This window comes from Triturus cristatus, chromosome 2_2, assembly GCF_964204655.1.
Source record: "Triturus cristatus chromosome 2_2, aTriCri1.1, whole genome shotgun sequence".
NCBI lineage: Eukaryota > Metazoa > Chordata > Amphibia > Caudata > Salamandridae > Triturus > Triturus cristatus.
Window position 1 is genome coordinate 309,223,857 of NC_140582.1, and position 17,845 is coordinate 309,241,701.

Below are 17,845 nucleotides of genomic sequence, written 5' to 3' on the forward strand. Positions count from 1 at the left end.
TTGCAATTTAGCAGACAATAAGTCGCTCTTGGAATATTGCACAGCCTGATTGAAAGATGTTACAAGACATCTTTAATTTAGCCTGCCATTTGTTAGCTATAATAGACATGTCGTCGGGAAATAAGCTAATTAATGTGACATAAATGTATCCAATCCGAGGTATGGTGGGATTTTTTAATTTCTCAATAAGATCCACATTTGAAAATCCCGCAGGCCCCCCAGTTTTTCGGGTCAAAATGTTTCTAATAGAGAAATACTTGAAGGTCTCTTGTTCCCTCGGATGATATTCAGCTCTGAGTGTCGAAAATGTTTTAATACCTTCAATGGTTATCAGATCACCCATTTTTAAAATCCCCATTCTATACCATTCCTGAAGGTAAGACACCCCACAAATCTCTGGCAAATCAGAGTTATTTTTGATGGGGGAATAGTAGTTCAGTCTGCCGAGCCCCAAGGTCTTACAGACATTACAAAAGACCTTGAAAGAATTCATCAAGGTCTTAAATCTTACCCATTTGTAATATCCAAATGAGAGTTGTCGCCAGAGACACCCCCTAGTCTCCTCCCCTAGCAATAGTTGGAAGGGAGACGGGAGACCTACGGTTGGAGTATATGGTTGGTCCTGAAATAGCTCCCCACTATACTGTAGGACTGAAGCCCAATAATAAAATCTTAGGTTTGGGAGCGCCCAGCCGCCTCTTTCCCGAGGAAGAGAAAGTTGCTTGAAAGCTCGTCTGAGTCGAGTATATGCCCAAATAAATTGGGAAAAAATCTGCTCGAATCTTTGAAACATTGCTCTGCTAATCTCTAGGGGAATAGCCCTAAAAAAGTACAAAAGTTTGGGGAAATAGGTCATTTTAATGACATTGCATCGCCCCACAATGGTTAGATTTAAATTATTTATCCGTTTAAGTGCCCGTTCAATTTCCTTCGCCAGCGGAATTAAGTTTTCTTCTACTATGTGGTCGATGCTTGCTGTTAAATTGACCCCCAGGTATTTTGCTTTCTGAACCACCCTGCTGTTTACCCAATTAACTTAGCTGTTTATGATAATCTGGGCATAGCCCGATATTTTTCCAAACGTTTCTGCCTCTTGTTCTAATCCTCTAACTGCATTTAAAGGGTCGGGGGTCACCACTGCCAGGTCGTTAGCATAGGCCAAGATTTTGATGTCTAGCCCGAATCTGCTCGCTGCACAAATATGTTGATTGTTTTCTATTGCTTTTATGAGGGGATCTATATAAAGAGCGAAAAGTAGAGGTGAGCACGGGCAGCCTTGATGAGTCCCCCTTGAGATTGTGATCTGGTCCGTCGGCATCCCATTGATAAAAATACTAGCAGTGGGATTGAGATAGAGGGCTTGTATGGCTCGAATTGCCTTAGGCCTAAAGCCCATCTTTCTCATAGTAACCCAGAGGAATGACCAGGAGACCCGGTCAAACGCTTTTTCAGCATTAAGCAGAATTAACGACATCGGGTCCCCTGAAACTTGAGCTGCATCCAATAAGGTAATAGCCCTACGGATGTGTTCTGTCGTGCTTCTTTTTAGGGATGAACCCATGTTGCCACTGCGAGACCGAGGGCTCTATTCTTAAGGACAATCTCATTCCAAAAATGTTGGCATACATTTTTGAATCGCAATTTATCAAAGTAATTGGTCTATAAGATCCCATTTCAAGTTGTGACTTGTCTTTCTTAGGGAATATTACAATTCTAGCATTAGACCAGGAAGCAGGTGGAGATGCCCCATTAACAATAGAAACTACGAGTGATGTAAAAAAGGGTTTTTAACAGGGGGGCGAATATTTTGTAGAACACAACCGTAAAGAAATCATTACCGGTTGCTTTCCCGTCAGGTAATCTTGCTAGGGCTTTGACTATCTCATCCCATGTTCGAGTATTCTCTAATTGATTATGATCTTCTGTACTGAGTTCTGCTAGAGTGATCTGGTCAAGATATGCCAAACTTTCTTCCTCTCTCACATTTGCTGGCCCAACATTATCTTCAGAGTAAAGATTCTGGTAGAATTCACAGAATGCCCTCTGGATTTTAATTTGGTCTTTCGTAACCTCCCCTGAACTAAGTGGTATAGCTAGGATTTCACTAGCAGACATCTGCTGTCTAATTCTATGGGCCAATTGGTGACCAATACGATCCCCACACTCATATATCTTCTCACTGGCAGAAGCCCATTTGGCTGCAGTTTTCTCCGCAAAGATAGACCCTATTTGAACCTTACTGGCTATTACTTCCAATTGAGCAGTTTCAGTATCTACTCCCAATTGAACTGCTAAAGTTAACCTCTCCTCTGCCAGTTTCATCTTGTTTTGTAGCTTCAAGAGTTGCTCTTTCTCTTTTCTGTTCTTCTTTATGGAGTACCGTAAAGTCTCCCCTCGAATGCCCGCCTTCAATGTGTCCCATACCATTCTCACTGTTGCGGACCCTGTATTAAACTCCAGAAACTCTCTGATCCATTCCTGCATATGAATTCTATATCCCTCGTCATAGAGCAAAGCTTTTTCAAAACTCCAGTTCGAGGTTTCCCCCCACTACCCAGCCCACTAATAGTTAGAATGATAGGGTTGTGGTCTGACATGAATCGAGGGGAGATCTCTATAGAACAATCTTGGAGTATGGAGGAAGAGACCAAAAAATATTCTAGACTCGCAAGGGAGAGGTGCGGAGCTGAAAAGTATGAATAACCCAGCTGAGTATGTTTCAAGGTAGCCCACACGTCACTGAGCCCATGGGTTTGCATTAGGTTAAGTAAGGCCTGATGTACTTTAGGTTTCCTACCTATATAGGGCCAATGGTCATTTGCCTTCCAATTGCGGGGTAAATTGATGTTTAAATCTCCACAGATGATAATTGGAAGTGGCCAGTGAAATAGTTCTCCTGTGATCCAATTGATGACCTCAGGATCATCAGAGTTACTTCCATATATGGACCAAAATGTAAAAACCGAATTGGGAGGAAGATGGCACTCCGCAATGACCCACCTACCTCGAGAGCCAGATTTCACTTTGTTTGAATTTAGTGGATGTCTATTTTGTACGAGAACCCCTACCCTTCTTGTCTTGGAACCCTGTGTTGTTCCTCCAATAACCCTATATCCCAAAGAGTTCAGCAGATGCTTCTGGGAGCCTTCCACATGTGTTTCCTGGAGAGCAATTACTTCCGCCCCCAATAAGCGCAAACCCTGAGCTACTTTTTGTCTTTTAAGGGCGTAATTTAGACCACAGATATTTACTGACACAATTTTTAAGGGGTGCTGTTTATTCATATTAGATATTTTTTGTTGTTCTCGAGTCAAACCAAAATACCCCTTGGGTGTCCCCTGTTATTATTATTTTGTTTTCTATATAGAAATATCCCAGAAGATTCAATGACCTCCTGTCTGCTGATGCCGTTTATTTATTATTTGGTACATTTCTCTTTATCCCTTTCTCATTCACTTTCTTGTGTTTTTTTCCTTTCTTTTTCTGTGTTTTAGCGTCTCCTAATAGTATTGCCTTTTCACACACCGTGATCCCCCCCACCCCTGAGCACCAACCCCCCGGCCCCACCCACCCCACCCTCCCCCCAAAAATGAGCAATCAGGGGAACCCTGAATGATGGTTATCAGTTAGAGCACCTAGCCACTCAGCTGCATCATACCTTTCAACAGAAGAAAATATTGGTTTATATTCTTAATAACCTGTGTAATTAGACCCAAAAGAAGAGAAAGAAAAGATAGAAATGTGTCAACAACTAGCATCTCTTTGTATGCCATAGGGAAAACATTCCATTGAGCCAGTGCTTACTCCCTAGAGAAGGAAGTTCCCTTATTTTTGTATATTTCCTCTATTCTTTACTTGTTCCCCTTTTAGCCTTGACCTCCTCTAGGAACTCCCCTGCTTTAACCTCAGAGAGAAAGACCCGGGAGGATCCGTTTAAAATAACTTTCAATCTGGCGGGGTTCATTGAAAACACTTGGGCACCTAGTTGTTGGAAGGGGGTAATTTATTGGCGTAGATGCCATCTGGGCTCAACCATTGTGTGGCAAAAATCCGGTTTGGCAAAAAACATCACACCATAATCCCCCTTTAATGAATTCGGACGGGCCTGATCATAGACAAATTGTCTAAGAAGAAAGTTCCCAAAAAACACAAGAAATGCCCTGGGTCTTTCTCCAAATGCACCGCTGCCGTTTCGTCGCTGTTTCAGATTAAAAGGGAAACAATGTGCTCGTTGGACTTCTTAATCCCAGTTCCAGTTCACTGGATCTGGGAACGTTTCACTTAGTGGTTTCACGATGTAGCACCTTGTATCTTCTCCTTCAATTACTTCTGGAAACCTAGCCGGCGGAAATTGTTCCTGTGCTGGCGGTTTTCCTGCTCCTCCATTTTCTGCCTTATGTCCATCAGGCAAGCATCATGGGCTGACCCTGGATCTGTTAGGGCAGCTACGTCAGTTTCTAGATTCTCTGCACGGCATTCAATCATGCTGACACGATCACCAATATCAGTACAACTTGTATTTAACTTGCGCAGGCCACCTTGTAGCTTTTTTGCAACCCCTTTAGCTGCTTGGTTATCGGAGCCAACCTCTGCATGAAATTCTTTCATAGAGGCTAGAATTGAGGTTAAGGAGGGTTCTGCTGTGTGTTCGGTTGCAGATCTGTCACTCACACCTGCTAAGATCTGTTCTCCTCCTTCACAGTGGGAAAAAGACATTTGTGAGCTGGAATAATCCCATTTGAGTTGACTGTGTCTCCTAATGTGCTTCTTGACTTTCTTCTGACGCTGCACAGTTCCAGTGCCTCTAGAGAGATCCATGCTGATATCTTCACTTGAGCTGGTTTGGTCTCCCTCAGAGGTTGTCAGAGAGTCGTCAGATAGAGAGTAAAAGTTCTCGCTATGGACTTCTAGAGTCCCGAGGACTAATAAACCGGATTTAGATACAGCGTCAAAATTACCATCCCTAGTACCTATTACTTGGCAGTTCGTTCTCGTAGCAGATTCAGCTATCTGTAAGGCAGAGCCAGAACTTAAAAGGGCTAAAGAGGTCGAGTCCAAAGATGGCATTAGACCCGACTCTAATGTGAGTCCTGCAACGTCTTTTGTGGAGGGAATCATAAATGGTAGATTGACAGAGGTTTCCTCTAGAACTGGCAATCCTTCCATGCTATTACTTTGCCCTTCTGGCTGCTTGCTAGGATGATGAATTGCCGCGTTCAACCCAGGGGAGCCACATCCCATTGAAACAGTAGGCTTTAATTCAAGATGCAGTCCTCGCTCTATTTCTGCAAGCGAGCTGTCTAAATCAAGCGCGAAGGGGGGAAGGGGGGTGTAGAGCCTACTGCAGTGTTTACTGCTGGTGGAGGTGCCTTGGACTCAGAAAATAATGTGACTATAGTTGGTTGCAAGCCCTCTTTAGCACCCCCATCACCCCCACGTCCCCCGTGCTTTTTTTTTAGACTTTTAGTCTCTCGTTTACCTTTAGCCAGGCTGTCCGATGTTGCTGATTCCACGAGAGCAGTGTTAGCTTGCACAAATTGGGCTGCCTTCGGTTTGTTATTTTTCGTAAGTTTAGCGCCTCTGGAGGCCATCCTTAACCTCCGTCGCCGTTTCCTTGCTGGTAGCAGAAGTGTGAGGGAAACTGGAGCAAGCGCAGCGGAAACACAGTAGCACGAAATCCACAAGCACAGAATGAAATATAACGCTCTTCCTAGAGCGACAAATCTGCTGAAGTTAATCGTGTCAATATCGCCTTTGGTAGTTTGCAAGCGAAGCCAAATTACTTGCGTCCTAATCTTAGCCGATAGTCGATCATGCGCGGCATGCGCTGCTGAGCGGCGTAGGATCGCACTCACGCTGACACCATCTTTGCTCGGTGACTCGGCAGTCGGGTGTGGAATATCTAATGATTTAATTGATATCATCGTGCAAGGGTGATAACTTTTTGCAGCTCTGTGATGTCATGTTTTGAGGCAGAATTGAGTCACAGCAGAGGTCAATTGTGCCCCCTATCAGCGAGCTGGAGCTGTTTTAGGAGTTTCTGGTCCCATTCTGGTGCCAGGGTAGATTCACAAAGTGAGGAATTTGTGTTTAGATCAAACTTTCCATCTTGAACAGTGTTACCAACGGTAAGTAACTCATTTGTTACACTAATGAGGCTACTGCGTTGTTAGATAATTTCTCCCTTGTGTAGTTGCACGTTGCTTGCTTCACCTAAGTGATCACTTGTTGTGTCTGACTTGGCAACAGTTGTCTGCAATTTATTTTGTTACCAATTCTTTACAATCTATACAGAATCGGCTTTAGCTCCACCCAGAGATGTATTTCTGTTTCACCTCATGCTACTGACTGTTTACTGTGTAATATTCTTCCCCTTCAGGAATGCTGTCAAAGCAATGCATGAGGTAGTCTGATGCATCACAAGTTACATGCCTTCTCTTACAGATGAATTGCATGCAGAAAGCAATGGTTTTTCCATTGCCGTACTATTTTGTAATGGTTTAGCCAGGACTCAAAATGTAAACCAGACCTATTGACTTTGCCAACACTTGATTACTTTTGTCGAGGTCACTTCACCATGCAATACAATATAAAAGTTTACAGTCTGTGTGCAGGAAGAAGTAAGAGGGGACACGTTTTGCATTTCATTGCGTGACCGCATTTGTGATTGATTTTTAGCTAAAAAAAGAATAGTTAAAACGAGGTGCAAAAAAATTATACATGTCAACTTCACAACGATATTTGTATACAAGTTTGTATTTGATAAGTCTTTATTAGGGCACGTAGAATGCATATTACTTTCAGCACTACTTGCTACTTTCTAAACACTTTAGACCACACATGAAAACTAGGACCCCACAGGCTGTCATCAGAAATTCAAAAGCTCTGTGCATGAAAGAAAATCTTTGAAGTGATTCTTTTAAAGGAGCTTCAACATAGCTAGGTGGCAGTGGGGGTATACCACTGTTCCCTGCTGCTAATGGTCGCTTGGCATTTTAACTGAATTCCTAGCATTCCCCCATGGCAAGAACAAATCACCTGCTGAAATCCGTCCACTTTTATTTTAGCCATGAGACTTTCTCTTACGCAGGGAATTCGTGGATTCCAGCTCCCTGGCTCCAAAACAAAAACAAAGTCTGAAAAGGCAAGCGAGCCTTGCAGCTCCCTCCTATGTAGAACATTATGTTCAAAGCCCCCCTGTGTTGACCCGGTGACATGTAAAGCTTGACCTCTGCTCACACCGCTCTTGTCGGAGCTGCAGCCATTCCCATGCAGGCCCCCTCTGACTTCACCGTTCCAGAGTGTCACCAAACGCACCTGCTTCCGGTGCTGGCTCGAGGCGTCTTTCAGAGATCTCAGACCACTCTCAAGCGGCGGTTGTATTTTGTACAAGGGCAGCGGGGTTATCATAGAGGAGAGGTTAGGGACGTGCATACATGGCCCATGGATACTAATTCTTCAATGTTGTTTTTCTTTTTCCACTGTTCTTGGTTCCTCGGCGTGGCTGGTCTCTGCTCCTTTCCTGTAGAATGGAGGTAAGCACACCTTGCGTTGTTTTCCTCAGTTGTCGTGATGCATGCTGGGTATGAGGAGAACGTTCTTTGCCAATACTCCTGAGCACTGGTTCTCTCCACTTTGGCGCCCTATTAACATATCAGCAGCCATAGCATTATAGAGCATTCGTTTTTATTAACTCTACTAACTTTGATGTATTTTCGGGGCGCTATTAACCATCATCTAATCGCTTGTTGTTTCCTATCGATTCCGGATAACTTGTTATTGAACCATTTACAGATTAGCCGGATAATTGTCAGACACAATAGCATTTGTACTACATACATGCAAACGTGATTTGTAGTTGGGTATAGCAAAATATTGAAAGGTAGACAGAGAAGAGACAAATAAAACAAACCACCAGGCAGATATGTCCTCTGTCGTAGAATTGGGCATGGACTTAAAAAGTCCGACAGTCATGCACACTCTGAGACTGAAAAGCCACAAAGCTTTTATATGTCTCTAATTTTGTCTACTTTTAGGAAGAAACTTTAGGCTCCACTGATGCATTATTTGTCTTGGAGCTGTCACACTTGCTGGTGTAGGTAGATCCAGTCTACGAGAGACATTACCTGCACTTAATGTTTCCACTGCACACACAGGTAAAGCTGAATGTGTTCAAAGATGGATGGGGATCCGATGCACTGCCTTACAACGCATCGAAGCTCTCCTCAAAATTAATAGCCATCAGATCAAAGCTGGTCCCGCTAAGTCGTCCTGCAAAATTAATATTCAAAATCAGTATCCTATCTCTAGCAGAAGTTAATAACCTGTCTGTTGTGGCATATATTTGAATGCCAGATTATGCATTTTATAATGATTAGAAAACAAATAATGTTTACAGACTACCCACCGATTTTCACTACTGAATATCGACCCCCCTGAATATCATGATAGAAGAATATAAAGGACAGAGTTTCGAGGAACAAATTATCAAAAGGTAAATAAATGCATATAGGGAAGAATTGATTTACTATTTCTAACTCCGCATCTGCGTACATTAAAGATATATGTACAGGGTAGGTACATATATGTGCAGATAGGTGTAGAAAATCTAGACTTAGTTACCCATCAATGTTTTTTTGTTATTTTGTCCTCAATGCTGTGTCCCATAGTTATTCATTGGGCAGTAGTCAGGGCGTACCCCATTTCACCTGGATCCGGGAAAGCTACTCATGTCTTAATGGCTCCAAAACAAAAGCTATGGCCCTGGAGGCACATTGGTCATGATGGCACAATTTTGTTGACCTACAATACAAACCCGTATAACAGCCAGTTTTGCAAAAAGTTAAGAACCTGTGCATAATTTTAAAATCAGACCATATAACCTTCATCCAAAATAATCAGTAGGACCAACTTCTGACTTTCTGTGGTATGATAGTTATCACCACTCCCAACTTTTCACTGAGTGAGATCAGCAGAATATTAGACTCGGCTAATGGAATTGAGTTTTATGGGCTAGCAGTTAAGTTTTTCAAAAACAATGTTTTTTTACTCTTGTTCATTTTCCATCAATCATTATTTAGTTCAAGTTTCATATTCTACCTAAGCAATGAAAAAAGCACCTAACTTAACTGGCATTAGGCACTGTCTTCACTCATCTGAAAATGCCATTTATAAATAACCCCTTCTGATAGGGACTGTTTTGGGGGCATTGCAAAAAAGTGTCCACTGGATGCATGATGAATAATGTACGGGCAAACAATCATTCGCCCCACAGAGGAATACCAGTTTGATACAATTAAAGAAATATCTGACTAGAGAGTGTACAACTCACATGACATCTAAATCTCTTGAACCACTAAATCTCTAGAATCGCTTTCCAACATTACCAACTCACACAGCAGGCAAACACTAAACGTAATAAGTATCCTACCGTAAGTTTAACTTTTGGTTGAATGGTGCATGTTGGGTAACTTTTGCCAGCTTAAGCATATGGGCTATAGTGCTCCCTTTTTAGGTCTCGCTGAGCCAAAGGCTCGAAGAGACATTTTGTATGTGGGATTTTCAAAGTGCTACCCACAGTCTTTTGGCTGGCCTAAACCTTGAGTGCACGATCACATGCACGTGCACAGCTGCTCCCACTCCCCCCTCCCTTCTCTATAGCTTTCTTTCACTTTAGCCGCTTTGACCCTTGCATTCCCCCCTCCCTGCTCACCCAGCCCTTTGATGCTCTGCTCGATTACTTTCACTTTCGCCGCTTTGATGTTTGATTTTTATTGCCTTTGTTTATGTGACGGAGATCCATTGCATTTGGCAGAACATTTCTGGGGCCGTATTGCATGAAATACACCAGGTGGCGCTAACGTGTTTTACAGAGCACCATACAGCATTTTGTTCTGCGTTAAAAAAAAGACGCTTTAGGAGCAGAAAGGAGCTATCCCTTTTACTTGTATTAAAATTTATTTTTAAAGGTGTCTCAAAGGAACCTGAACATAGTTTATACTAGCATGCTCCAATACTGTCCGTATTTCACTCCCGATTGCACTGGCCTTCCAGGTCCTAAGACTCCGACTCATGATTTTACTGTTATTTCAAAACCAATCTAACATTTGTTTTGTTTTAGGTATTACCTTAGTAAAGCATACCTATGTGATCTTACTCTCCTTGGTCAGTGTTTTATTATGGATGACAAGATGTTTTCTCATTAGGACTCGCACCATAAGCCTCTTTCATTCCAAACATCTGGAAACGCATTCGTCTCTGTAACTATATAGTAATAGCTTTCAGTTACAGCTGGCGGAAATTATGCTACACACCTATTTATTGCCTTCACCAAACGATTCTGCTTTCACTGGTGTGACCATAACTTGCCAAAATATTTTACTGATGCTTTCGGCAGTGTCTCCACTTCTGTCTGATCACTCCTCAAATGACACCTTCCTTAATCCCACCCACAAGCAAGGTAAGCCACTCAATTTTATGCTAATTTCAAACACTTTATCCAAATCTAAACCCATCATCGCTCCATCTGACATCACACATTTCACATGCAAATCAGTTCGCCTCCTTGTAGATCGCTCTCTCATGTACCCATCTGCTGTAGACAACAGGACCCCACTGCTCTCACTGCTTTCCACGTGATCTTCATAAAGACCTCACTTCAGTCTTGCACTACAGCTCATACAACTGCTTCATTATCCACCTTGTACCAAAGATAGGCCTCAGCCATGAATTACACTTGAAATAAGAGCGCATAACAGTAAATGAGGGCAGCAGTACATAAATGGCGAAAGCACATATTCACTGCTAACTTCTTGGTTAATAAGCAAGCCCTTCATACACTGCATAATGATCTAGGAGGTGTCAAATCTATCTATTTCCAGGACCTCATTACCTCACCATCCACAAGCGCTCTGTGCAAACCTTCAGCTCTTTACTCTCTCCATCATCTTCAATTATCAGTATTCTATTGTTCATCCTTACCTGCTCATGACTTCACCCTGCTACATCTGCTCCAAGATTAACACTATAATTAGTCCACAGTGCTCAAGTCCTCACTCGCCTCAACCCTGCGCAGTTACATTATTACGATTTAACACAACATCCTCCTAACAAACGTTTCCTCTTATGAAAGTAGCTAATCCACCCTGTGCTCCCCCCTGTAACCATTTCGTCCTCCCTTCATCAAATCTTTGCCTCTTCCATCCAACAGTTTCCCCTGCGTTTCCCTTCGCACTGACTGCCTGTCCTGTAACCGACTACTCAACCCTCTCCTGTGTTCGGGACCCTTCATTCCACTATCCTATCCTCTCCTCTGTTCTTGTCTATGCTCATACTCTTAGATCGTTCTGCCTCTCCTTTGATATTGCTGGTCACCCCACACTTTTCTCAATGAGCGCACGGGGCATTAGCTGGGTACCAGCCCTTATGCTCCTCAATAAGCAGCAGCAATCGTTGCAGTTTCACCAAGGTGAGTTTAGTAAAAGTTTATTTTACTACTTTCGATAACCGGTGCCTTTCGCAAACAGAAAAGGTAATGACAATGTATGGCACATTACAAGATGGCATGTTTTAATACTAGGGCTTCTGATTATATGCATAACGTTTGATCTAGCAGACATGATTGAACATATGGTGAGACCCTTAAATGAAGGCTTAGGGCTCAAATCACAAAGGGACTAATATGCAATAAAGTTACGGGTCTCTTCACTCATGGCAGAATCTCCGCACTGCACTCACTGCAGTGCGCTGGACAGAGAGGCTGCCCAGAGTGCAGAGACTACACACTTGTACCTATACTACACGTAAGTCTACTTCTTTGTGATTTTTAAAATAAAGAGAGGGAAGCATTTATAGTAAAAATTGAAAACTTGTGTCTCTATTTACAATGCAGTTATTGGTTGTTTTTAACCCCTTCTGTGCCACGCCCTTTCCCCCTCCTGTGCCGGGCGTTTTATTAGTGGGTGGGGTTCATGACAAGATAGTCTCGTCATGGGCACAGCGCGACCGTGCTCCATGACGAGACTATCTCGTCATGGGCACTGAAGAGGTTAACTTTCAAGAAAATAACACATTTGTTCTTAAACGACATCCATATCTTAAATCACACATTTTATGATTTTGACATTTGGAATTTCATGTCATACCCTTCACTTGTGCCCATTCCCGACTTCTTATACCCTTGTTATCTAGCAGTGCTTTCAACACCACAGGCCATCAAATTCTGGACGGAACGGCCCTAAACGGTTTAGCCCATACCTCTATAATCACACTCAAATGCTAACAAGCATTGGCATAGACAATAGGTCTCGCCTTTGGGACCGTTTAAGTGTTTAGTTATCCAGCACAATATCCTTGGTGCAGTAACATTAACTGTTGCATGGCTAAACACTTATAAGGTCCCAAAGGCGAGACCTATTGGCTATGCCAATGCTTGTTGAGTGTGGTTCAGAGTAGGATTAGATGGTTTGGAAGTGGGTGGTAATGTCTGTCAACAAAACCAACAAGGGATAGTGTTGGAGTGTATCCCCATCATCTCAAATTTTCCAATCACATCCTTTGGATTTTGATGATATTTTTTTCAGTATGTCGTATTCACTGTAAAGATGATGTATTGGCTAACCATAGAGATTCAAGATAACAATAGATTTTTTCCAACAGGTTGTACAAAGGAGAGGCCGGATACTGCAGCACTTACAGAGGGGACGTGTGCAGCTCTGTCTTAATGAGCGACACACTTGTCTTCTTCAACTCTTCCAATGCTGACCCCGAGGAGACCCAGGAGCAGCTAGCCCAGTCTGCTTGGACAGAGCTGAAATCAGTGAGTTCCTCCTGCCGCCCAGCAGCTGAGTCTCTACTTTGCAACTATATCTTTCAAGAGTGCAACCCCACAGGAGATGGACCAACTCCAAAACCCTTGTGCAGGTAACATCTAAGTGTCTAGGTGATTTTACTTCAGAGAGAATACTTTGTGTAATCCCTTTGGACCTCATTAACAGTTTCGTAGTGTGAAAGCTCTGATAATTACAAGTATGATAGATCTGATTGAGCACTACGTTATGCGTTATGGACCTTCTAATATATAACTTATAGACAATAAGCAATATGTAATAAGAAATTTCTGGCATATGCATATGAGACAAATAAATGTGTTACCCATACTCAATGGTCCAATGGAAATGGCATCTAAATTGGAAGGTGCTCTGTTGCATATTAGTAATGCGTCTCGTAGGGCACTCTCTATTACGGATCTTCTGTCCAGTGTTATATTTCCTTCGCCATAGTGGCGTTTATTAAGTCCGGCGCACAATGACAAAATGAACCTCACGGTTTTTGGTATAACAAACCGTGTGGTAAAAAGAATATATGTGGACAATAGTCGCTTAATCCCATATATATGTTCCGTGCACAGTGCAGCAATGAAAAACAGTGGCCAAGTCTTCTGTTTCGTCTGTTCTTCTCGCTTTCGTCTCTGCTTGTTTCTTCCATTGGTCTTCCCCGTCCTCTTCCTCTCATTCCCCATCCTCTCCCCCGTGTTCTGGGGGTGGGTGTTGCTCTTGATGTTTGTCGCCCCGTTCTTAGGAGGCGATATTCCTCTAAAAAAGTGGTGGGGGCTCTAGCTTCCCCCTGTCTTGTTGTTGGTTGGTTGGTTCATGGCTGGCAAGTCTTCAGCATCGCTACCGGTGATTGAATCTGTGCCACTCTTGATGGTTGAGGTGTCTTCAATCGGTTCACCCTGTATGAGTTTATCATATAAGTGGTCATATTTTTGACTGTATGTGAGGATTCTGCCTGTCTCATAATCGATACAGTCCCTGTGCAATATCCTTTGTTTGCTGGCTTTTATGTCGTCCTCATACATCTTTACTCTCATTTTCAGATCTTCTATGTATTTTTTCACAGTTTCCTGTTCTTCATGGTTTCTTAGTTTTTCTTCTAGTGCCTTTTAGTTCTTTTAGGATATTGTCTCGATATTCCCAGGCATATTTTACAAGAATGGTCAACATGTTTTTAGAACTTTGTGCAGAGTTCTGGGCCCATTCTTCAAGTATTTTTGGGTTAGGTGATTCGTAGGACGGGGTGGTGTAGATTCTGAGACCTCGTCGGACCATATCCTTATCGATGTAATCCTGTAAGGATATAGCCTCCCACCACTTTGACATTTCCGATTTTTTCAGCTTCTCTACTTTCTTTGATTTCTCATGCAAGGTAGTGTCTCTAATTGTCGTTGTTTTAGCTGGTTGGTTTTTGTTGGGCGCTCTCGCAAATAAATTCTGCGCAGCTGCCCTTCTTCCCCATTCCTCAGACATAGTGGTTTATTTTGCACTTCCTTGTACGTATGTTCTAGATAGGGTAAGAATGTATACTGCGTTGTGACTGGGGAAACCCGACTGACCCCCCCCCTTCCCTTTGAATGGGAGAGTTCCTACTGCCAAATGCGGGGTAAGTAGTTTAAGAGTGTCATCTTCACTGACACGGACTCGAGGAATTATATGGATGACAGAGGTACGAGATGTCTCTCTAATTCTTAGCCTTCTTGTTAATGTTTTCCTCTGTAATTGAAGGCTGCCAATGTACCCGACTGCCGCCCAGAGACATGTAGCGGTCCGGTTGGAGTTGACGGGTGCCAGGCGAGACTGCATACGTCTTGCGACTCGCTCAAATCCCCCCAAACTCCCCACCAACCCCCGACACCGGTTCACTCACCTCTGGGACACGGTTCGCAGTGGCTGTTCACTGTTTGTTTCTGACTGCCTGGAGATGACGTTCCTTACATGCGGCTGCCTGAGTGAAGGGTACATCTACCGTTTGCTTCTATGTGCGGTGTTGGTCTCGTTCTGTATTTTATTCCTCCGGATAACAGTGATTCTCTGTACATCCATTCCCTAATTGGCATGCAGTCTCAAGAGGCAGCCATCGTATTTTTTGAAAATGCAGTGCTTCTTCCGCCCCACTCAGCCCATGGTGGTTGAAGCGTATGCCGGCAAAGCCCACCGGACAAATAGATCCAACAACAACATATTTGCGCTCTCTCGGGGGATCAGTAAACGGGCTTGATTTCATTCCAGTAACGCTTTTGGGGGAACACAGTCCCCTTGTTCACACACTGGGTAGTACATCCTACTACTCTCTTAAAGTCACAATGAACATAGACCAAGGACAAACATTTTAGTTACATCGACGCAAGGGTCTGGTGACTATCGCATCCATTTTGAACTGTGTCCTATTATACAAGTATGTTGCATCTGATTGAGCACTGAGTGTTGCAATACACTTACATAGCCCACTATTGCGTTATGGACCTTCTATTATATAACTTATAGACAATAAGCAATATGTAATAAGAAATTTCTGACATATGGATTGGAGACAAATAATTGTGTTACCCATACTTAACGGTCTGATGGAAGTGGCATCCAAATTGGAACGTGCACTGTTGCATATTAGTAATGCGTCTCATAGGGCACTGTCTATTACAGATCTTCTGTCCAGTGTTATATTTCCTTCGCCATAGGTGCTGTTAATAAGTCCAGCGCGTAATGACAAAATGAACCTCACGGTGTTGTTATAATAAACCGGGTGGTAAAAAGAATATATGTGGATAATAGTCTCTTGATCCCATATATATGTTCCGCGCATAGTGCAGCAATGAAAACCAATGGCTAAGTCTAACGGTTAAACCGCACATGTGCTACAATCCCGTCAACGTTTTTAGATTTATAGTATTAATTGTGAGAATTAATTAATAATGAATTATTAATTTGTTGTTAATTATTATTAATACATTTATAATTATGTTAATTGTATCCTTTTTGTAGGAGCGGGTTGTGGGATTATAGGGGAACAGGGTGGGAAGTCATTTAATTTTAATACATCTAATTATAATTTTTATGTATTCAGATTTATTTAATTTATAGTGTTAATTGTCGGAATTAATTAATGCATTAATAATTATTTATCAATTGTGAATTAATATTGATTAATTAATTAATAGGGAATTAATTATGTTAATTGTGTCATTTTTAGAAATGGGTGGTGGGGTCTATGGGGGAAAAGGTTGGAAAACAATTTATTTCAAATTAATAAAAAATAAATTGTTAAATAATGGTAATTAATTATTAAAAATTAAATATGGCAATTCGGTAATTAATTTGAGATTTAAGTTGTGGGGTTTATAGTGGTAAAAGGTGGGAAGTAAATTATTTTCAATTAATTAATACGTTGTTGTTAATTGATAATAAGTTAATAATGTAAAATTAGTTATGGAAATTGCGTAATTATTTTTAGGTGTGTGTTGTAGTATTTATTGGGGTAGAGGTTGGAAAGTATTTTAGGTCTATTAATTAATAATTAGTTGCTCATTATTATTCAATTATTAATTGATAAATATTCATGGTATTTGTTTACTTTTATTTTGTGTGTGGATTTTGGTTTTATAGGGGTAATGTTTGGTGAGTAAATTAATTTGTTTTTTAATTAATAATATTTGTTTATTTGATAATTAATTATGTTAATTATGAAGGTAGACTTTTTTAGAAACTTAGATGTATGTTGAGAATAGTGTGGTGTTATAGGGTATGAAATAAAAAATATTAAGTTTATGTAACACTTAATGTTTTTGATTATAATTAATTTCTATTAATTAACTCGTTCCCCCACAATGCACTGCTGATAACGTCACATATTACATCATTCATGACATGGTCAGTGACATCACTGATTACATCACTGATGACATCTCAAATGACATCACTGATGACATCACTGATGATATCATCCATGTGATAATCTGATGCATCTCCTCACACCCTAATATAACCTTTGATACACCTACTCCAAAATACAGAATACTATTTTCAAAACCATAGACACATCAATGCCACTTACTTCATATATACTCACTGGTTCTTAGGACTACACACACATCTGCTCATTCACCCATACAATCACTCATACATGCAGTCACTTATCAATACAACACTGTCCTGTACACTCATACACCTACACAGACACTCACACACCAGCACTCATCCAGAGTTACTCACACACCTAGTCAGTCATGCAAAGAATCAATCACACTTCCATTTACTGACCTATAGAGTTATACACACAACAGATCACTTATTCAAACGAAAACAAATGCATAATTACTCTCTTATACAATCACTGATACAAGTACACACGCATCTATACAGCCACTCTCACAATCACTGACTCTCACATATAGTCATTTATATACTCCAAATCTCACACACACTGCCTTTTACATATGTAGTTACTTGGACATGTACCACTGAGACATCCATTCACTCAGTAACACACCCATACACACACTGACCCACCCATACAGCTGTTTTCACATGCACTCTTGAACCCATACTGCCAGTGAATCAATCACTCAAACATGTATGCACAGAGTCGCACACCACCCATGCACCCACACACCCACACACACACTCAGGCACCCAAACAAATACTGTGGCAAGCAATCAATAACCCATATAAACATTCATGTAGCTACTAACCAACCCATGGAGCAGCTTATACAACAACAGACAGACTGATACAGACATTCACACAGTTTAGTCACTAACCCATGCATTCAATAAGACATATGTAATAACTCACTTAAACAGTCAGTCATGCACCTAGTAAATCCTCCATCCAGACACTTATACACCCACTCATTCTTCAATACACCTTGACATCTATATAATACGTATTTAAACTTTATAGAAACACACATTCACTGGATGATGTCATCAGTGATGTCACTGACCATGTCATGAATGATGTAATATGTGACGTCATCAGCAGTGCATTGCGGGGGCGCGAGTTATAGGTAGGT

The 17,845-nt window shown here is 41.6% G+C and overlaps 1 protein-coding gene across 1 annotated transcript in view; it reads left to right on the forward strand.

The window, feature by feature from the left end:
• The window catches only part of MUSK (muscle associated receptor tyrosine kinase), a 743,472-nt gene that overhangs the window by 565,622 nt on the left and 160,005 nt on the right, over positions 1-17,845 (forward strand). Inside the window, exons 8-9 of the mRNA XM_085641353.1 lie at positions 7,529-7,535; positions 12,658-12,921. Coding sequence (XP_085497479.1) covers positions 7,529-7,535; positions 12,658-12,921 — 271 coding nt within the window. The remainder of the gene's footprint in view (positions 1-7,528; positions 7,536-12,657; positions 12,922-17,845) is intronic.